The 22,687-nt window shown below is 40.6% G+C and overlaps 2 protein-coding genes across 7 annotated transcripts in view; one reads left to right on the top strand and one right to left on the bottom strand.

Moving 5' to 3' along the window:
- Positions 1 to 1,864: 1,864 nt before the first annotated feature.
- ATP5F1C (ATP synthase F1 subunit gamma) lies at positions 1,865 to 21,517 on the bottom strand. Of its 2 annotated transcripts, XM_003827803.4 has the most exons (10): positions 21,413 to 21,517; positions 13,510 to 13,544; positions 12,474 to 12,605; positions 10,459 to 10,663; positions 9,738 to 9,881; positions 9,562 to 9,626; positions 7,233 to 7,388; positions 6,804 to 6,900; positions 2,656 to 2,692; positions 1,865 to 2,007 (listed from the first exon to the last, which is right to left on the bottom strand). In XM_003827803.4, the coding sequence occupies exons 1-9, from the start codon at positions 21,466 to 21,468 to the stop codon at positions 2,686 to 2,688; spliced, it is 897 nt and encodes a 298-aa protein (XP_003827851.1). In that variant the 5' UTR covers positions 21,469 to 21,517; the 3' UTR covers positions 1,865 to 2,007; positions 2,656 to 2,685. The 2 variants fall into 2 exon arrangements, with proteins under 2 accessions (XP_003827851.1, XP_063463319.1); XM_063607249.1 differs by lacking the exon at positions 2,656 to 2,692.
- KIN (Kin17 DNA and RNA binding protein) overlaps positions 21,467 to 22,687 on the top strand; it is a 39,655-nt gene continuing 38,434 nt past the window's right edge. For all 5 annotated transcript variants that reach the window (XR_001338519.4, XR_608743.6, XM_014346361.4 and 2 more), the window contains exon 1: positions 21,467 to 21,856. Coding sequence is in view for 3 of the 5 variants with exons in the window: in XM_014346361.4 (XP_014201847.2) it covers positions 21,467 to 21,856 (390 nt within the window). In the remaining 2 variants the exon portion in view is untranslated. The remainder of the gene's footprint in view (positions 21,857 to 22,687) is intronic.

Raw genomic sequence — 22,687 nt, 5'->3', positions numbered from 1 at the left:
CCTTCATCTGTCCCCAAATTGAGTCAGTGTCCCTCTTGTGGCTCACCAATTGTAACTTACCACATTCTGTCATTTGCTTGTGTTCCCTCCAGACTGTAAGCTCCTGCAAGGAGGCGTTTTGTTATTGTATCCTCAGAGAGTCAGAGTGCCAGTACACAGAAGAGCATCACTAAAGGCTACAGGGAGCTGATGATTAATTTTACATAGAGCAGACATTTAACCAAGAATATAGCACTTACTCCCTGTCAGATTCTCGATATTTTAAAATATTAGCTCATTTAATCCTAACAATCTTTTAATCTCCATCTTATAGATCATAAAACTGAAAGATTAAGTAACTTGCCCAAGGTCACAGCTGTTAAGGGCTGAGCTAGTATTCCAGTTCAGACACAGATTATTCTTACTTACGTTGACTGATTTCAAATTCCTGCTTTTCCTCCTTCCATGGTGTCTAGGACACTCAATTCACCCTCACAAATGTGTTCTGCTCTCCTGGAAACTGGAGGTGGGCCAAGCCAAGCTTAGAAGCAAAATACAAAACAGGATGGGCATGGTGGCTCACACCTGTAATTCCAGCACTTTGCAGGGCTAAGGAGGATCACTTGAGCCCAGGAGTTCAAGACCAAACTGGGCAAAATAGCAAGACCCCATCTCTAAAAAAAAATTTTTTTTTTTTAATTAGCCAGGTATAGTGGCGTGCACACACACACACACATACACACAGCCTCCAGAGGCATGTGGTTCATTGCTAACATTCCCAAAAGGTATCTTGTACTGGTTCACACTACACCTCCATCTGATTCCTCAGTTGTGAGCTGTTTCTTTCTCCTAGTCTCAGCCACCAACCCCTTCAGAAGTGGCTCCTGAAAACTTTGAGGGGAGTTAGAAGATGACTTTGAAGCTCTGGTCAGTTCACTAAACCTTTTTATTCATTACCATGAATATAGCTGTAAATACTTAAAGAATCCATTCTAAATACATGCATTCATTTGTTTTTAAAAGAGGAGCTTGTTAAGAATGGGTTTTATATTGTTTATAATTTTATGTATTTTGGAATTTATATATTACTTTTGTAATTAAAAAAAAACAAAAAACTAAGTTCTCAATTTTAAACAAATAGGGAAAAGCCTGAAATTTTGGCATGGCCAACTCAGAGTGTGGAGTCAACGCAGGCATCTAATCTTAATTGTGATCTAAATGTGAGTATCGTACTTTTGTCAGTGTTTAGAAAAGATGTTTTAAATAATTTAGAGTAAGTATATGCTTGCAATTTTGTATCCAGAATTCCAAGCAAATGCCTCCTGTGGCATTTTTTTTTTTTTTTTTTTGAACAGAGTCTTACTCTGTTGCCCAGGCTGGAGTACAGTGGTGCGATCTCAGCTCACTGCAACCTCTGCCTCCCAGGTTTAACCGATTCTCCTGCCTCAGCCTCCTGAGTAGCTGGGATTACAAGTGCGCACCATTTTTGTATTTTCTTTTTGTTTTTAGTAGAAACAGGGTTTCACCATGTTGGCCAGGCTAGTCTCAAATTCCTGACCTCCAGTGATCCACCTTGAGTCTCAGTCTCCCAAAGTGTTAGGACTGCAGGCATGAGCCACCGTGCCTGGTCTTGTTGACTGTTCTTTAAGGCTGTAATAAGGCACAGAACTGGGCTGAGGCTGTGGCTGCAGCCCTTTCCCTCTACGTTGTCCCCATAGAGGCTAGACATTTTAAGGTCAGTGGAGCACTATCAAATCAAAAGAGCCTCTTAAATTGTCTTCTACTAAAAAATTTTAATAGTAGCATATTAATATTTTTAAATGTTTTAGTATCATCTCATTTCAAAAACTATATCTATTGTTCTTATATATAAGAAAAACAATGATTTTATTTTAAGTTGTTTATTTTAAGATAATTTACAAATATCTTGCTGTCTTCAGTAATTCAAATAATGGAGGAACAGTTTCTTCGGACAAAGGCAGCAGTAAGCTAAAAACAAAATCAACTGGCTGAATTTTCCTTCTTTACCTGAAAAACAAAGTACAGAACAAGTAAGAAATCAAACAGCATTTTTTGGGAAAATAATGTCAAGAGATAATAATACATATTTAAGTGGGGTACAGAGAACTGAATTTACACAATAAAGTGTTACCCTATACCAGTGATTCTAAAATTTTGGTCTGGGGAACCTTTCATGGGGTTCATGAGGTCAAAACTATTTTCATGATAATGTTATTTTGCCTGTTATATTCTCATTCTCGAGTATACAGTAGAGTTTTCCAGAGGCCACATGATCCATGACATCACAACAAAATGAATAGAGACAGATGAAAATCTAGCTGGCTTCTGCTACATCAATCAGACATTAAGGGGTCCAGAGACCATAAAGTGTGACAACCACCACTCTTCACAACCTATATATAATATCTCAAAATAATGTTAATTCTCTATCCTCAAAGTTTATTTCCTTATATCTACATTTTGTATGATCAACACACTCACTACAAAAAAGTCCACTAGCGTTGCCCAGGTGCTCCCGTGAGTTGGCTGCTACTATGAAGTGGCCCATCCATCTAAATCTGTCAGAGGACAATTCTAGGATTACTAAATTAGCTTAACTTATATCTGAATAGGTTTCTTTTCTGAACAGACATGGGAAGAATGTGTGAACTTTACCTCTTGTCTGAGGATGGAACTTGATTTTCATTAATCCCTGGTTATTATATTAGAAGAAAAAGACAAACACAAAACAAGCAGGTCAAGAAGCAATCCATGCTAGTTAATCACATATGCTTTCCAAAGAAAAAAAGTCAATTGTTAAACTTGATACCTTGAGTACATCATGCAAAAATACTTACCACAAGATTCCTTTGAAACAGACTCAATGACTGTTATAAAAAGTCATAGATTTCAATCCAGGTTAGAAGCAATAAAAACATGCTCATGCAAGTAGGCAAGACTATGAATATGTAATTTAAATTACAATTTTTCTATAAATTAACACAATATATTTAGAGGTTTTTTTTTTTTTTGGAGATGGAGTCTCGTTCTGTTGCCCAGGCTGGAGTGCAGTGGCGTGATCTCAGCTCACTGCAACCTCCTCCTGGGTTCAAGTGATTCTCCTGCCTCAGCCTCCCGAGTAGCTGGGATTACAGGTGCCCGCCACCATGCCCAGATAATTTTTGTACTTTTTTAGTAGAGATGGGGTTTTGCCATGTTGGCCAGGCTGGTCTGGAACTCCTGACCTCAGGTGATCCACCCGCCTTGGCCTCCCAAAGTGCTGGGATTACAGGCATGAGCCACTGCGCCCGGCCATATTTAGTTTTTAGGCTGGCAACTAATACTTGGACCTCGAATACTATGGTTTACTCATGTTCTTAATTATATTACTAAATAGCCAAATATGTTTATTTTGTTTTTTGATCTTTTTCTTTTCCAAGTATGTTTAAATATTCAAGTCTTGATTCAGAATAACTGACAGGTTACAGAGCACGCAAACCCATTCACAAGCAATCCAACCTTGGCACTGCATAGCTAAGTTTTTGTATAAGGATTTAGACTACCTTCCTAGGAAGCAAAAACTTAATACTCAATTTCCAATTATGTGGATTCCTTTTTCTAAATTCTTGGTTTTGTGCAGTGGCACGATCATAGCTCACTGCAGCCTAAAACTCCTGGGCTCAAGCAATCCTCCTGCCTCAATTTCCTGAGTAGCTAGGACAACAGGCACATGCCACCAGGCCTGGCTAATTTTTTCATTTTTGTAGAGATGGGGTCTTGCTATGTTGCTCAGGCTTGTCTTGAACTCCTGGGCTCAAGCAATCCACTCGCTTCGGTCTCCCAAAATGCTGGGATTACAAGCATGAGCCAATGCACCCAGCTGTTTCTGTTACTTTTAAATAGGTTTCCTGCATTTCTTTTTTTTTTTTGAGATGGCATCTTGCTCTTTTGCCCAGGCTGGAGTGCACTGGCGCAATCTCGGCTCACTGCAAGCTCCGCCTCCCAGGTTCATGCCATTCTCCTGCCTCAGCCTCCCGAGTAGCTGGGACTACAGGCGCCCACCACCACGCCCAGCTAATTTTTTGTATTTTTAGTAGAGACGGGGTTTCACCGAGTTAGCCAGGATGGTCTCAATCTCCTGACCTTGTGATCCGCCCACCTCTGCCTCCCAAAGTGCTGAGATTACAGGCGTCAGCCACTGCGCCCGGCCAGGTTTCCTGCATTTCTAATGAAGAAATAGGCTGGTCCTCAATTTTGCAGAAGTTGTATCATCATAGGTCATACCTAACATTCGTTTTTCAAGAGCAAAAAAACCCCCTTGGGTTCTCCGGATCTCACACAGCCCACAAACCTTCAGAATGTGGTTCCTTCCCGCAGGCTTTGTCACACTTAAGATCCAAGAACAAATCAGCCTGGCTTTAACATGGGGTAGATGGCAAGAAGGATAATGGCTAATAGAAGGTTTTAGTCCTTGTATTAGTCCCCATGTTACAGATGACAAAGCTGAGTAACAGAGAGAGTATCCTAACCAAGTTCATCAGGCTAGACACCATGAGACAGTATTCTGTGATGCTGATAGAACATTGGTGACCAGGCTGTGAATGGGTTAGTCCTAACACAGCTGTGCTTAGAAAGTAAAATAAGAGAAGAAGAATGCTTAGGATAGCAAGGCTGATGGATCCAACTAACAACTTACACAAAGGTCTCTGTTGGCTCAAAAAGTTCTAGTTGTGTCTCTCTGGCATTCTGCCCAGTTTCTGCCCTTGAAAAGTAACACTTAAGGAACACTTTAAATAGTGATGAACTTTTCCCTGACTCTTAAAATCATGGACCCACATTTTCATACACCCAATAAAATGTTATTTGTCCCTCTTCTGAACTTCCAGTTCTGAATACATATGGCATTTCATTCATTCATTCAACATTCACGAAGGAGGTATGTACCAGGCAATGGGGACACAAAAGTGAATAAGATATGGTCCCATCCTAGCCTCGAGGAGCACACAGACAAATAAAAAGCCAATTCCTGATACAAGGCTGTAAGAGCTAAGCTAAATGGAAGACAGGATGCTACAGAAGGCTGCCTCACTCAGACTGAAGGAAGGAGTGTTTTCTGGAAGAAAGGATTCCCCCAGCTGAGTAAGGAAGGATACACAGGAGGCAGTCAGATGAAGAATCAAGGGAGCAAGGGAAGAAATAGTGGCTTTTCAGGCTGCAGCACATGCCACTCCCTGGCCGCGAGAAAGAGTGACGAATCTGTAGATCTGGAAGTAGATCAAGGTGGCTGAGGTTCAAGGACGTGAGAAATGGTAATGGTAAGAGACTGGACTGGGAAGAGTGCTGGTGACCAGAAAATATAGGATCACATACATCGAGTGTTTCTGCAGAATGAGTGTATAACAGAGAATGGATTTTGTTATTTTCCTCATAACACTGTCACAAGAATAGGCAAATTTTTTCGGTGAAGGGCCACACAGCAAGTATTCTGCGCTCTGTGGGTCACACGCTATCACTCTCCTTTTTCTTATATCCCTTTAAAAATGCAGAACCCATTCTTAGCTCCAGGCCACAGTTTAGCAACCTCTGTTCTGCTGTGACTTCTTATTTAGTGTCTGCCTTTACTGTTAAGACTGAGCTCTCTGAAGGCAAATACTGTTACCACTGTATCCTCAGTGTCTAGCACAGGGCCTGACACTTAAGGGGCACTCAAATAATTACCTTTTTGAACCCAGGAGAGAAATGACAAGGATCTGCATTAAGTGGGCATAAAGAAGGGGGAAGATTCAAGAGATAGTTAGAAGGTAAAACTTAAAGAGCATGGTAACTGATTAGCAGGAGGTAAGAAGGAACGAGTCAAAAAGAACTTACTACACGTTTTATCTAATCACAATTACTTGTATGTTTCTTATCCTATTAGAATATAAGTGCCTTAAAAGAGAGAATCACATCCTTAACACTGTGTCTAGCACTGTACTGTGCACATAGTGGGTATTCAACTTAATAACTTTTTGAATAAAATTCCCATTATCTTAACCTTTTTTTCATAAACATTAAAGTTTTTCAACAACTAAGAAATTTTCTTGAGGAAAGCAGTATATAGTTGGCCCTCAGTATCCATGGATTCAACCAACAGCTGATGTAAAATATTTGGAAAAAAGACAAAAATAATGATAAAATAATAAAAACAAAAACCAATACAACAACAATTTACATAGCATTATAACTAGAGATGATTAAAAGTATACGAGAGGATGTGCATTTGTTATATGTAGTACTGTGCTATTTTATTTCAGGGACTTGAGGATCTTCAGATTTTGGTATCCTGGGGGAGGTGAGAGTGAGTTCTGGAACCAATCCACTTTAGATACTGAGGGATGGCTATACTATCTTTTGGTACTGATATAGAAAACATAATGATTAAAAAACATAATGATTAAAAAATTCCTGGACCTTCCCAACATGCAATGGTTTATAGATTTATGTAAAACCAAATCTGAAACTAGCCCTGTAACTCAGAAAGCTTGGCTTACAATTGTTTAAATTCCAAAAAAAGATTTCATAAATGATACTGAATTATCCACATCCCATTCCTAATCCTTTAGAAAACCGAAAACTAAGCCCGAGTGTTTCCAGCTGAAACAATAAAAATAAAGCAAAGAGATCCCATTTTTACCACATCTTTATAGCCTAAGAGTTAGGATGCAAGTTTCAGCAATGAGTTTCAACTTCAAAAGACAAAAACGAAAAACTTTTAAGCATCCAAACAAGCAGACACAGCAAGAGGAAAAAAAATTCTCTGAAGGCGACAATCTACAATTACTCACAGAGCTGCAGCACCAGAGATAATTTCAATCAACTCTTTTGTGATGACAGCTTGGCGGGTACGGTTGAATGTCAATGTCAATTTGTCAATCATCTCAGCTACAAACAAAACAAAAAGATTACGTAAAAAATCTGAAACTAGAGTAGAATAACTTGTTAACTAACTTCTGTTGCTTAATTTAAAAGTAAGAAATTTTTGGATACCAAAATTGGCCTCTCAAATAATGTTATGAAGATATTTTTACATCTTCCATAGGATACCTTTTCACAGTACTTGCAAATCAACTACCTATCAAGATATACTTTCTTACAGGTACAGGAATATCATGTTAATGTTGTTGATGCTACTCTCGGCCACGGACTCCTCTCAGCTGAGATTCACTGTGTGCTCACAAGCACTCCTGCTGGCACTGTCCATACTGTGTACTTACAAGCATTCTTGCTGGCATTGTCCATGGCTGTCATCCTGGCACTCTGCTCACTAGTGGTGGACTCCTTCAGAGAGTAGTAGATGATGTTGGCCAGATTGTATTCTTGGTAATTTTGCAGCACGTCAGCATCAATATCGTCATAGATACTCATGCTGTCTGTTAAAACAAGTGATGAGTTTCTTTCAAGTTATATAGAAGGAATACTAATTCATCAAAAACAGCTTTTCAGTGTAAAACTCCTTTATAATTACAGAGCAGAAATTAATGCTAGATAAGGTAAATGAATCTGTTCTAATAATGTCATCTATTTCCACACTACAGATGATAGCATATTTTTAGCAAAATATAATGTGTAAATAAACCATTTGATATTCTACTCCACATGTGTAACTTTAGAAAAATTAGGTCAACATTTGAAATAACTGCACTATATTTCGTGGTTATGAAGCCCTCTGGACAGCATTAGCATGTGCCTGTTACAAAGCCAGCAAGCACTCAATGCTTTTTCCAGTAAAAAAGAATAATAATGAATTGAAACGAATATAGTGTAATACAGGTTGAGCATCCCTAATCCCAAAGTCCAAAATCTGAAGTGCTCCAAAATCTGAAACATTTTGAGCACTGACGTGATGCCACAAGTGGAAAATTCCACACCTGACCTTGTGTGATGGGGTGCATTTGAAACTTTGTTTCATGCAGAAAATTCTTTAAAATATTGCATAAAATTGCCTTCAGGCTATGTGTATAGGGTGTACAGACTCACGTCCTGTCCCCAAGATACTGCATTATAAATATGAAAATATTCTGAAATCCCAAACATTTCTGGTCCTAAGCATTCACACAAGGGATACTCAACCTGTGCAGTAATTCCAACTTAGTCATTTGATTACTGAAGAAATCTGAATGTATCAATCTGGAAAATGAGAGAGGGAAAACCTTTCAAAGCACATGAAAGAGTGGGAGAACTAGAAATTGGTATGAATCGTAGTTTTAATGTAGAAATTTAGAAGTACATTTCAAAATTCATTCATTGGGGTCAAGTGGTGACACAGTACTATATATTATCAAAATACTATATTTCATTAAATGGTACTGGTTGTAACACCTAGTTTATTTCTCATTAAGAGAGAAAAAAATGTACTCAATTATAAATGATGTTCCATTGGCTGGTAGAGCCATCTCAATTTCAGAAACATTAACGTGTAAAGTACATACTTGAAAATAAATGAAGTATTAGAAAATAGATGGTATATACAAGGGAAAAAAGCCTTAGAAAACTAAAATCAGTTCCAGAATATTATTCCAGGATGCTTCAATGATCAATGATGACTTTATTCCAACAATAAAACAAGAGAATTGAGTCGGTCAATGTAAATTAGCTGTGAACACTGTTCAACTCTCTATTCTAGAGCTTCTGTTTTATTGTAGTTAGAGGTCCCAAACATAAATTGCAAAGCCAGTTTCTAGCTACGCTCTTCAATCCTTGAGGACAAAAAAATCTAATGATGAACCTCAATAGATACTGACTTTTCAATTAATGACAGAATAGAGCAAGAGTTATCAAACAATGACTGAATTAAGTATCATGGAAGTCAAGAGATGGCACTTCTCAGAAACAGCCCCAGATCGGCCGGGTGCAGTGGCTCATGCCTGTAATCCCAGCACTTTGGAAGGCCAAGGCAGGTGGATCACTTGAGGGCAGGAGTTCAAGACCAGCCTGGCGAACATGGTGAAACCCTGTCTCTACTAAAAATACAAAAATTAGCCAGGCGTGGTGGCGTGCACCTGTAATCCCAGCTACTTGGGAGGCTGAGGCAGGAGAACGGCGTGAACCCGGGAGGCGAAGGTTGCAGTGAGCCGAGATCATGCCATTGCACTTCAGCCTGGGTGACACAGTGAGACTCCGTCTCAAAAAAAAAAATAAAAAAATAAAAGGCTGGGCTCATGCCTGTAATCCCAGCACTTTGGGAAGCCGAGGCGGGTGGATCACGAGGTCAGGAGATTGAGACCATCCTGGCTAACATGGTGAAACCCCGTCTCTACTAAAAATACAAAAAATTAGCCGGGCTTGGTGGCGGGTGCCTGTAGTCCCAGGTACTAGGGAGGCTGTGGCAGGAGAATGGCGTGAACCCAGGAGGCGGAACTTGCAGTGAGCCGAGATGGTGCCACTGCACTCCAGCCTGGGAGGCAGCAAGATTCCATCTAAAAAAGAAACAGCCCCAAATCATTTGCTATAGCTACCACCAGATATCTTGACACTGTCTGCCTTAGTGTACAAATCTCTCCATTCTATATGCCAAAAAATATGTATCATAGAAAAACTACTTACCAGCACTTGCAACGGTATTAAGGGAAAAGATGGGCTTTTCTTCTGTCTTATAGGAGATGACAGACCTAGAATTGACAAAAACAAATGTAAATCTCAAAATAATTTTTAAACTGTTATTTCAAAATATGAACAAAAGCATGAACATAAAAAAGCTTTGATTTCTAAATCTGTCTTGCCTGAATTTATTAAAGATGATGGAGCCTTCATCAAATTCATATCCAGAATTTAGTAATTCAAGGGCAATGACTGACGCATCTCCAAAAGTGGGGGGCTTTCTTCCCACTTCTTTGAATGCCACCAGAAACTGGTCAGAATGAGTCCTATAAGAAAAGCAAGAGCTCACATAGCTAGTTTAACAAGATTTCTGCTGAAAGAGCACAGGGGACAGGGAGGAGAAAACATTGTCACCACGGATCAGGTCTTTTGGGGTATGGGTGGTGGTGATTTCCTGAGTTGTTCCACACACTATCATAATTCCTTTCCTTCAGCACCTGCAAAGAACTAAGAACTAAAAATGAGGTCTGTTTTATATTCTTTTCCCCTTTATTCCTCTCCTTCTAATCCTAATGAACTATTGCTAACATTTCCAGGCTGTAACAGATCCTCAGATGCCTCATTTGGCTTAATGCCGCTAGCTTTTGATATTCACATGGCATTCAACTTATGATCCGGATGAAGAAGCAAAGGTAGAAAACAGGGGAAGGAAAACAGAAATGTTCCAATATATCCTGGAAAAAAGAAAAAGGAAACAAACACCCCCTTGTGAATATACCAAAAAAGGCCCCGAAGAATATACCTTGTTATTGATGAAGGTTTTGAGAGTCTGTCAAAACTTTTGAGAGAAGATTTATTCGTGCTTACATCTTTATGAAAATAAACAATATATATTTAAATTACCTATAAAGTATGCCTCTGATTTTGTCACCAATTCCAACAAGCATAACTTCTTTCCCAGCTGCTGTTAGTGTAGCAACCTCGCTTTTCATCTGTTTAGCAATGGAGGAATGAATAGCACCACACAGTCCTCGATCTGAGGACACACCAATAAGGAGGTGTTTCTTCTTGTCTTCAGGCCCCTTGATATCAGCTTTTTCATACAGAGCTTAAAAACAAACAAAAGCAGTAATTTTTTTATATGCAATACACTAAATACAATAAATCTCTAATTTACAAAGCAGTTGGTTATTTCCAAAATATGCATTTAAATTTAGCTGGCAACTGCCTAGTGTAAGCAAGTGTTCTTAGGACAGCTGTAAGCTGAGGCCGGGCACAGTGGCTCACGCCTATAATCCCAGCACTTTGGGAGGCCGAGGTGGGCAGATCACCTGAGGTCAGGAGTTTGAGACCGGCCTGGCCAATGTAGTGAAATCCCGTCTCTATTAAAAATATAAAAATTGGCTGGGCACGGTGGCTCACGTCTGTAATCCCAGCACTTTGGGAGGACAAGGCAGGTGGATCACGAGGTCAGGATATCAAGACCACGGTGAAACCCCGTCTCTACTAAAAAATACAAAAAAATTAGCCAGGCGTGGTGGCGGGCACCTGTAGTCCCAGCTACTTGGGAGGCTGAGGCAGGAGAATGGCGTGAACCCGGGAGGCAGAGCTTGCAGCGAGCCGAGATTATGCCACTGCACTCCATCCCGGGAGACAGAGCTAGACTCCAACTCAAAAAAAAAAAAATACAAAGATTTGCCAGGTGTGATGGTGGAGGCCTGTTAATCCCAGCTACTGCGGAGGCTGAGGCAGGAGAATCGCTTGAGCCTGGGAGGGGGAGGTTGTAGTGAGCTGAGATTGCACCATTGCACTCTAGCCTGGGCAACAGAATGAGACTCCATCTCAAAAAAAAAAACACAAAAAGAAAACAAACAAAAAACAACAACAAAACACACACACATACATAGAAAAAGGACAGCTGCCAGTTGAGATATTGAGGATTTGGTAGATAAATAGGGGGTTCACTGCATGATCTTCTTTACTATCAAATATGCATAAATCTTCCTTAAGTTAAAAATTCTTTTAGATAGCCTCAACTCAGGATAAGACAGCATGATCATAAAAAAGTTAAGAGAAAGAATGTAATTACAAGTTAAAATATAAACTTCTTTCCCATTTCCAGCTCTTTACAACTTTATTTCCAAGATAAATTCATAATCAAACAAGTATAAAAGCATCTAAAAACACAATATAAATTCTTTTTAAACTGTCATATCTCATCTCTTTTCCATTAAGAAGACTAATTAAGGATGGATTACATAAATTTCTGAAGGAAAAATGTCTTCATGCTTTTGAAAAGATAAGAATGGTGATTAAGTATCTTGAAAATGGAGGTTCTCAGCTGCTTTTCCTGCTTCAACATCATTCGGATTCTCAAAACACCATCATGAGTCATATCGATGACCACAAGGTCAGCTCTCCACTGCAATGCCCCCCACCCGCCCCCGCTGCAGTCCTAAAATGCCACACTACAAGGTCATAGGATGAAATTAAGCCCTTGCATCTAACACACGGTTTCCAAGTTCTTCTGATGGTATACTTAATAACTGGGAAAATTTCAGAATATTTTAAAAGTTAACATGGTCACGTATAATGGTTAACAAACACACAGACTCGACACCAAACCACATAGGTCCAAACAGAGGCTCTTCATCCTTTTATATGTGATCTTAGGCAAGTTACTTAACTTCTGTGTGCTTCAGTTTTTCTCACTGGAAAGCAGGGATTCTAACAGTCCCTACCTGTACTACCTACATGGGTTGTTATCATTACGTGTCAAGTGGATGTAGATGAAAAATAAGTACATGTCAAGTGCTCAAATAGGCTTGACATCACTGTAAGCTCTAAATGTAAGTCATCAGTAGTCTTCCTTGTGTGAAACAATTCTTCGTAATTTGTGAATTACACTCTTCCCTTACCTAAAGATCCCAATCCATATATTCGAGCTGGTTTCAGCTCTCTCTCAGCTCGGGCATATTTTGCTGCTGCTACCATTTTCATAGACTTGGTAATTTTCTGGATGTTTTTGATGGACTTTAGTCTCCTGGTAACTGAAAAATAGAAGTACTGTGTTAAGACAAAGGAATTACAGTATAACTTCCTTGTGAATTTATTGAAATATTTTTCTAAAGTGCAAGGCAGAATAATGAGCGCTTAGATAAACAATAAACAGCATGATGCTAAACCAGTCTTAATATTAGAACTAGTACTAATAGCCAGGCGGCAGTGGCTCACGCCTGTAATCCCAACACTTTGGGAGGCCGAGGTGGGCGGATCACGAGGTCAGGAGATCAAGACCATCTTGGCTAACATGGTGAAACCCCGTCTCTACTAAAAATACAAAAAATTAGCCTAGCGTGGTGGCGGGCACCTGTAGTCCCAGCTACTCAGGAGGCTGAGGCAGGAGAATGGCGTGAACCCAGGAGGCAGAGCTTGCAGTGAGCCGAGATGGCGCCACTGCACTCCAGCCTGGGTGACAGAATGAGGCTCCGTCTCAAAAAAAAAAAAAAAAAAAAAAAAAAAGAAATAGTACTAATAAAAGGAAGGCAAAACTAGCTACTACTTAGGACAAGCAAATGGCAACATAAGACAATAATATACATTTAAAACATTAAATGGTATTGAAAGTTGCCTTAACCACATATTCCATAACATTATTTATATATAACATGATTTACCCCTTCCCACACATACACCCACCTACACCAACACTGGTATAATTTTTTCTAGTTATATCATGATCATTCTACAAACAACAGAACGCAGCTTTCTCAGGTGTCCTTTCTTACTGGTCTTTTCAGAACAAGTCCAATGTCCCAAACATACAATGGAAATCCATTTGGTCAGTTTTGATCAAATACACAATGGGCTAAAGCAGTATATTTTTGAAAGTATTTGTATTTGTCAAAATTTAGTTTTTCTCAATTCACATATTGAGACAAACAACATACTTACTATCTTTCAAAGTTGCCATATTTCGAACTTGAATCCTGAGGATAAAAGTTTTAAAAATGTTTCAGTTTTTTGAAAAATAGTTCCATTATACAAGAAAAACTTTCAGAGTTAATATATTTATTTAAAGAATATCCCACAAAGAAACAATCTATCAAATACAGGACTCAGAATGTATATGAATAGACATATATTTAAATCTCTTAGTAGTGGCACGAATCCCTGTACTGAAGGCCTCCTTTTATTTGGCCTGTCTGTACCACCACCTTCCCAGAAGTCAACATGCTCTATTGACTCACACATGCTCTATTCCCACCTCCATATCTTTGCTTATGTTGTTTCCATGACAGAAAAGCCCCTCCCCTTTTTAAGCTGCCCAACTATACTTCGAATCAAGGCCAGCCACTCTAAAAACTTCCTTAGTTCACAGCAACCTCTTCCAGTAACAGAGTCAACGATATAGTCGAACATGACTACACGTGTAAAAGTAGTTTATATAAACTGATTCTTAACTTTTTCAATTTAGCTCAATAAACATTTACCAAGATGCTCTAAATTCCAGGCACTGGTAAACACGACATGGTCTCTGACATATTCTTACCTTATAAACAAGGTTCATAAAAAATTACATTTACATAAAATTTAGTATTTTTTTCAAGTCTTTAAAATTGAAATGCTAATGTGCAGAAGTCAAAATGATTAGACTTAAATGAAATGTTGGTGAAAGATGAATATGAGAGAATTCCTGCCCTAATGGGGGAAGACATGCTAAAAAATATTAGATGATCTTTCTGCCTTCAAATCCATACAAAGTGCCTGTGTTTGCAGGCAAAGCTACACAGGAGAACTGAGCATGATGAAATGTGTGCACAAAGTAGAGACGTGAGGAGGGGATTCTCGGGAACAGAATGTCATTTTAAGAGGATTCATGTTCAGGAAAGAGTGAGAAATGGAGAAGGGGAAACTGGACACATGAGTTGGGTTTGTTACTTTAAATAATTAATATTTTTAAATATCAAAAAAAGCAAATCGGTTTAAATCTTATTTGTAGGTTAGTAGGGAAATGAATGTTTATAAGCCCAAAAATCAGTTTAGTATTTCAGCAAAGTATCTCACATGGCAGTGACAAGTGTAAAATGAGGTTGGAGTTTTGATGAACACGGAAGACATGGGGATGTAGGCTGCCACAGCCTCAGAAGAGACCTCAAGAACCTGGATGAAGATGCTGGCAAAGCAATAGGAGACTAGATTTGCAAGCATTTAACTTCTTCACATGTACATTCGTAGTAGAAAGGAAAGCAGTAAGAATGATCTAAGGTTTCTCTAATTGAATGACCTTGGTGGACAGTGACTAATATCTCTCATGAGCATAGGTTAGAGGCAAAAATCCTCAACAGTGTATTAGCAAATCAAATCCAACAATGTATTAAAAATAATTATACACCATCACTACGTGGGATTTACTGCAGGTATGCAAAGCTGGTTCAATATTAAAAAATCAAATAATATAATCTATTACGTCAACAGGTTAAAGAAAAAATCATACAATCAATAGGTGCAGAAAAAGCATCCAACAAAATCTAACACCCAGTCATGATAAAGTCTCTCAGCAAACTAGGAATAGAGAACTTCCTCAACCTGCTAAAAAAAAAAAACAACACACAAAATCTCTGATTTAATGGGAGAGGCTAGGAGCTTTCCCCATAAGATTGGGAACAAGACAAGGAAATCCCCACTCATCACTCTTCTTCAGTATCATACTGGAAGTCTTAGCTAATGCAGTAAGACAAGAAAATAAGAGGCACAGAAATTTGAAGGGAAGGAATAAAACTGTTTTTGTTCATAGATGACATGATTATCCATGTAGAAAATCCCAAAGAATAAAAATAGCCCCTCCTAGAACCAATAAGCATTTATGACAAGGTTGCAGGATATAAGGTTAGTGTATATAAAAAGCTAGTTGCATTCCTCTACAGCAGCCCTGAACTACTGGAGTATGAAGTTAAAAATGCCCGCACACAATTGTATGGTTAAAATGATAAACTTCATGTTCCATGTGTTTTACAATTTTAAAAATCCATTAAAATCTCAGCAAGTTTGATTTTAGTTGATATCTATTTTGTGGATATCAATAAACTGATTTTCAAGGTTATATAGGAAGGCCAAAGACCTAGAAAAGTCAAACAATATTGTCAGGACTGACACTACCTGACTTTAAGAACTCCTCTAAAGTTACAGTAATAAAAAAGCAAAAGCAAGTCAGGGAAAAAAGGATATTCTTTTCAACAAACAAATGGCACTGGAACAACTGGACACTAATATGCAAAAATATTAATCTGTACAATGACTTTACAAATTTAATAAAAATTAACCTAAAATGAATCACAGGCCTAAATATAAAATGCCAAACCGTAAAACTTCTACAAGATACCACAGGAGACAATCCAGGTGCCTTGGGTTTGGCAATGAGTTTTTAAACACAACACCAAAAGCATGATCCATGACAGAAAAAAATGAGTTGGGCTTTACTGAAATTTAAAACTTCTGTCCTGTGAAAAATACTGTGAAGAGAACGAAAAGTCAATCCACAGGCTGGGAGAAAATATTTCTAAAACTCATCTCTGATAAAGGACTTGTATCCAAAACAAACAACTCTTAAAATGCAATAAGAGAACAAACAACCCAAATAAAAAAAATGGGCAAAAGATCTGGAAACTTCACCAAAGAAGATCAACAGATGGCAGGGCCAGGTGCAGTGGCTCACGCCTATAATCCCAGCACTTTGGGAGGCCGCGGCAGGCGGATCACGAGGTCAGGAGTTCCGAGACCAGCCTGACCAACATGGTGAAACCCCGTCTCTACTAAAAATACAAAAAATTAGCCAGGCGTGGTGGTGGGCGCCTGTAATCCCAGCTACTCAGGAGGCTGAGGCAGAAGAATCGCTTGAACCCAGGAGGTGGAGGTTGTGGTAAGCAGAGATCGTGCCATTGCATTCCACCTGGGTGACAGAGCAAGACTCTGTCTCAAAAAACAAAAACAAAAACAAAAACCAACCAGATGGCAAAAAGCACTTAAGATGATGCTCAGTATCATGTCATTAGAGAACTGCAAGTTAAAACAGTAAGATATCACTACACACCTGCAAGAATGGATAAAACCCAAGAAACTGACCAGCAAACGATGATGAGGATGTGGAGCAAAAGGAACTCTCATTGATGGCTGGCAGGAATGTAAAATAGTACACAGCCACTTGGGAAGATGTTCTGGTAGCTTTTTACAAACCTAAACCTAGTCTTAACTTACCCAACTGAGATGAAATGTTATGTCCACATAAAACCTACACAAGAGCATGTAAAGCAGCTTCATTCATGATGCCAAAAGTTGGAAGCAACCCAGATGTCCTTCAATACATGAATGGATAATCTAACTGTGATACATCCATACAATGGACTATTATTCACCAAAACCACAAAGGAGCTATTAAGTTATAAAAAGGCATGGAGAAACCTTAAGTGCATACTGCTAAGGGAGAGAAGGCCATCTGAAAAAAACCAAATACTGTATGGTTCTGGCTATATGACATGCCAGAAAAGCCGAGGATCTAGCAATAGTTGAGAGAAGTGGTTGTCAAGGTTTTGAGGAGAGTAGAGGAGGGATTTTTAGGGCAGTGAAGCTCTTTGGCATGATATTGTAATGGTGGATACATGTCATTATGCATTTGTCCAAATCCGTAGAACTGTATAACAAAAAGAGTGGATCTTTGTTTTTTGCGGTTTGAAGACAGGGTCTCACTCCCCTCACCCAGGCTATAGTGCAGTGGTGTGATCATGGCTTCCTGCAGTCTCAACTTCCTGGGCTCAGGTGATTCTCCCACTACAGCACGAAAAATAATAGGTTTGGTTTTAAGAATGAATCTACTAAAGGAAAAGATAAAAGCTGGCAAATCCTGACAAGCTCTGTTATTTCAGAGCACAAACTACCTGCCATGACTGTTCTACTACAACAGCTTTTCATAATCACACTTGAAAAGTAATACCAGTTTTTGGCCAACCTTCCTTTTTTGGTGTAGTAATGACTTTTCTCCCTGAACACAAAATTTATTGGTTATAACAAGTCACTCTTGGATATTATTGTTTTAGGCAGACACTTCAACTGACACAAGTTTCTAGTCAGAGAATACCATATGGTATAAATTTGAATTGCGTACCATATTTGGACAAACACAGAATGTTTTGGTTTCCTTAAGTACTCCAAGTCAGAGGTATGAAGAGGTAGCATCTTTTGTGATAATGCTACGCATTTGCCCTAATTTCATGTGTTTTAAAGCACTCTCATGTTTAGCTTTCATTTAATTCTGAAGATGTCTATGTTACTACTTTAATTGTTAGGTACAATTTGAGTAAGAACAGTGATGAGCTAATTGAACTCTCTTTAGGGATAGCTTCCTTTATTAAATATAAAAGTTTTGCAAATGAGGAGATAAAGCTCTGAATCATTGCACGTCCTGAGATTCTCGGGAGACTTAGAAACACAGTGGACGGAGAATCAAATGGACCGTGGATTACCACTATCTACCATGATTCCACAGCGCTGTTATAACAGCTGACGAAGGCAGTGGAGGAGGGAGTCAGGAATGACACCCTTCCAAGAAACTATAGTTTGAGAGATTTTTAAGGAGTATATTAAGATACATAGAAACTTAAAAAGCAAGCAATATTGGCTAATTCTCAATGAAAAGAAAATTATGAAGTGACTCTAATTCTGATATTAAGCGTGTAAAAGTCCATTACCTGCCACCAGCAAAAACTGACTCCTTCACACTTACCTAACCCACACCCATGACTGCATCATCTTTTTTTTTTTTCTTTTTTGAGATGGAGTCTCACTGTGTCGCCAGGCTGAAATGCAGTGCCATGATCTCAGCTCACTGCAACCTCCGCCTCCCGGGTTCAAGCAATTCTCCTGCCTCAGCCTCCCGAGTAGCTGGGACTACAGGTGCGTACCACCACGTCTGGCTAATTTTTGTATTTTTAGTACAGACAGGGTTTCACAATGTTGGCCAGTATGGTCTTGATCTCCTGACCTTGTGATCCGCCCGCCTCGGCCTCTCAAAATGCTGGGATTACAGACGTGAGCCACTGCGCCTAGCCCGACTGCATCTTCTTTTCCTCTTTTCGCAAGTCCAAGCAATCTTCTTACATTACATTTGATGTAGAAACTGTACTCAAAAACTCTTCATTTCTCTACTGATATACAGCATTTGGATCCCTATCAGCATTTCTCCCATTGTCCTACATGCTTTGCAAATACTCTAATCCTCACACTAACCCACTGAATTGTGCACTTTTATTGCATATATTTGACAGATGAGGAACTGGTGGGACAGACACTAAGTAACCTGCCCAAGGTCACAGAGCTGCTAAGTGGCAATCAGAATTCAATCCCTGCCGTCTGAATGCAGCCCTTCAGGGCTGGCTACAGAGTCTCTCTCTTCATACAGTACTACACTCTGCTGCCTCACATTTTTTACATTTATTAGTAAATATCTGCCCTCATGGTCTCAGATGACAATTTGTCTTTTCTCTCCTGAAATGCCATCTCCTTATCGGTATCTGTAGTTTACGACTACTGACACGTTATTAAAAAACAGTTCCATTTTAGAGACTACTGAACTCTAAGAAATAGAAATGTTTTTCCCAAATTTGAAGACAGTAAAATCCGGGACTCTTTCTCTCAAATTTTTAATTTCCATTTTCTTATATGCTGCTTTAAAAAAAAGGTTTAATTTTCAAAACGTTAGAGTATTTTGCCGATACCCTAACAACTATTAAAATAACCACTGTGAATTTAAGTAAGCCTAATGTTTTTATGTTAGTATGGTAGCCTCTCTGAAAACAAAAACTAAAATAACAAATTGTACTTTAAAAAACTTCCAGTAATCAAGACAGAAGCATGGAAATATGCCTCTTCATGGTTCGTTAAGACAAAGGTCTTTTCTTCCCCTTCCAAATTAATTCTGTGGAGTGGTTTTAATTTCTGAATTCAAAAGGCAATTATAATTCATGGAAAGAGAAATGGCAGAAGAGGAAGGAAAGACATTAAGCACCAGGAGTGAAGGAATACATGAAAAGAAGAAGACAGAATATGCTTTCATAGTGGAACACTGTTGATTGATGATTTATAAAACCAATATTCCAAAGGGATTAAGGTCAGGATTAGGACCTTTATATGCTGATTGTGGTTCCGATTTAAGCTCCTAACAGTAGTTGTCTTGAACTGAGAGCTCTTATTTAAAACAATCCTTCACTAAAAGAGCTTCAAATTATCTTACAGGTGCTTTAAAAAAAGATATTTCTAAAATTTTTTGTAAAATATTGTCTTTGTTTCAGAAACTCTTTCCACTTTTTTAAAGATCCACTTAGAAACTAAGGTTGTAAAAATACTGACAGATAACATTAATGCGTGGCAAGAAGGTAAGGCCAGGAGAGCTGATGTTCGCAGAGCACCACTGCATACCAGGCACTGTCCCAGGAAACTGACTGAGACTTTATCTATTTGCTCACCATCACATTTGGGCACTTTCCAAGTACCACCGGGTGCAATGGAAGCACTCAGCTAATGTCTGCTGAGTGGTTAACAAGTGGGACAATCTATACAACTGAGAATTCAACTACAGTGACCTTTTAATTCCCATGAATGTTCTTTTTCCATATTAGAGAAAAAAAAATCTGACTTCCAAGGCCAAGCCACCAAAAATTTTATGTGGCTAATTCACATCAGATATCATTCTGAAAATCTCGTATATTACTATCAGTTATTTGCTTAATGAAAAACCTATTTATTTCAACTAATGCTTTATGGTCCCTTCATATAAATTAGGATACGAAAATCTAGTTTAGCACTGTAGCGCCTTAGAAATCCTCCACACTGTTAAGAGCAGGGAATTGCTACGACACAGCCTAGAATCCCCTTAGCAGCGTGTCTGAAATTCTTCCAGATTCCGTCAAGCTTCAAAACTGAACAGCACCACCCACAAACCAACTTTTACCTGCCCATTCCCGGGCCTTCTAATATGCACTTCCCCCAGCCCAGGTCCCCCTACCCGGAACTAATGTTTAAAATTCTCGAGGCTCGTGGCACCCTTTAGCTGCATGTCAGTTAACAAATGCCACTTAAAAGCCCACCGAACTCCTCCCCCAGGACCTGGGGGCAATTTCATGACCTTGCAGGGTTACGGTTTCAGCAAGTGGTTTCAAGGTAGTGCTAGGTGTCCTTCCCTTCCCCGCCCTCAGACAGATCTGTACGGTCCCTTCTGCACCAAAACCACCCTCAGAGGCATCTAGGATGTTCGCCTTTGCTGTTGCAGCACCCAGCAAAGCGTCTGCAACACGGGAGGTGCTCGACGGCCGCGCTCTCTGACTCGATCGAATCTTAAAGGGTCACTCTGTCCAGCACTGGAGGGTTTCAAAGGGCGTCAAGGACAAAAAGCACGACTTAACCTTCCCCTGGGCTATTGCTCAGGCTCCCATCACCTCGCAGGCCCTGAGACTGGGGGCCTGGCTTGCAGTGGAAGTGGAAGCTCAGGAAGTGCTGATTAGCTGAGGGAACTCAAGACCGCCCAGACGTCAATTTGGACTCAGGCCGCAGTCCCGAGGTCCCAGGTGGCCCTCCGACCTCAGGGAACCGGGCGGGACCTTGCTCCGCCGGAGCCCGGCCCTGCGCACACCTTGCCCGACCTCAGAGCCGCTTCCTGCAGCCCCCGCTACCCGGCGCCTCCGAGGGGCCAGGGGCCCAGCTAGGCCCTGCGACCCCAGATCTGCCCCCGCGCCCATCTCCTCCTCCCTGCCCCGTGCCCAAGCTCTTCCATCCCTTGCGGTCCTGCCGATCTTCCCGCAAGCTGCCATACCATTGCGGCTGCAAGGTCCAGGCCGACAGCCCAGCGACACCCGCGCGAGAGAACATGGTAGCCACAGCCCTGCTGAAGGTCGGTCAGGCAGGCCTCAGCGCGCATGCGCCGAAGCTCCCCAGCGCGCCCCTCCCACCTTGCTCTCTTCTTCAGTCTCGTTTCTTCGCGCTACGGCGAGGGGAGTCTCGCGACCGTTGCAACCCAGTCTTCCCAGGCCCCACCTCCTTCCGCCTCTCAGCTGGGATTTGTCCCGCCCACCGCCGCCGGCCCGGTTCCGTTTCCGGCTGGCTGAGTACTGGGGTCCAGAAAGTGATCGCTGCCGTGGTCGCCATGGGGAAGTCGGATTTTCTTACTCCCAAGGCTATCGCCAACAGGATCAAGTCCAAGGGGCTGCAGAAGCTACGCTGGTATTGCCAGATGTGCCAGAAGCAGTGCCGGGACGAGGTGAGTGGGCCCGGAGTGGCCCCGTCTTCCCAGGAGGGCCCCTGGCAATCCAGGATCAGGTCCTGGACGCGGGGCTGAGGGCGCGGGGCTGGGGCTCCCGGGGTCCGGGTCGTGAGGCTTCTGAGGTCTGCAGTGGGCGAGTCAACTACTCAGCGCACGAGAGCCGTCCCTCCCCGCAGCCCCCGGGCCCAGCGGGCAGCCTGTGTTCTGCGACCCCTCATTCCTCCCCAGTCCGATCCCCACCACCAAAGAAATGAAATCAGAAAAGGTTTTGCACCCCTCACAGGGGCGGGGATACTGCAATACTAGACGCCCGGGCAATGCCAGTAACAGTCATCAGCTCTGACTTGACTTGACTCTTAAGAGAAACAGGGTGGTTAGGATTCACTCCTCTTTTGGGATCAGGTGAAAAAGGAGAGCTAAGCTCTTCCACACTACTCATCTAGCAAGCATTTATTGAGCACCTACACTGTACCGGGCACAGAATAATATTGTGGTTAAAATTATGGATTTATCTGGTTTATGGATATATCAGACTGTCAAAATTTAAAGTCAAGCTGGGCCACTTACCAACCGTGTGGTCTTGGGCAAGTTATTTACTTATATTCCCCTTTACTTATCTGTAAAGAGGGAATAATAATTTCACCTACTTGTAGGATTGTCGCTGAGTTTTAAATGAGTGAGGTATATATAGAGTGGCTCAGGGAGTCTGAGCAGATCTCGAAAAGCCTTATATGCTACACTATGGAATTTACACTTTTCCCCATTAAAGAGGTGGTTGATTGAATGCTGTGCAGGCTAGTGATGTGATCATATTTTTCTCCGGAGATT

Source organism: Pan paniscus, chromosome 8 (genome assembly GCF_029289425.2).
Source record: "Pan paniscus chromosome 8, NHGRI_mPanPan1-v2.0_pri, whole genome shotgun sequence".
Classification (NCBI taxonomy): domain Eukaryota; kingdom Metazoa; phylum Chordata; class Mammalia; order Primates; family Hominidae; genus Pan; species Pan paniscus.
Note: the sequence above shows the minus strand (reverse complement) of the source record. Positions and strands in the feature narration are given on the sequence as shown.

What these genes read in the sequence shown, in the direction of transcription:
- ATP5F1C (XM_003827803.4), bottom strand. Translation starts at nt 21,468, where the DNA reads ATGTTCTCTCGCGCGGGTGTCGCTGGGCTGTCGGCCTGGACCTTGCAG. An exon ending in TGGACCTTGCAGCCGCAATG is followed by an intron (nt 13,545 to 21,412) that starts GTATGGCAGCTT and finishes TTTTATCCTCAG; the next exon opens with GATTCAAGTTCGAAATATGG. An exon ending in TATGGCAACTTTGAAAGATA is followed by an intron (nt 12,606 to 13,509) that starts GTAAGTATGTTG and finishes TCTATTTTTCAG; the next exon opens with TTACCAGGAGACTAAAGTCC.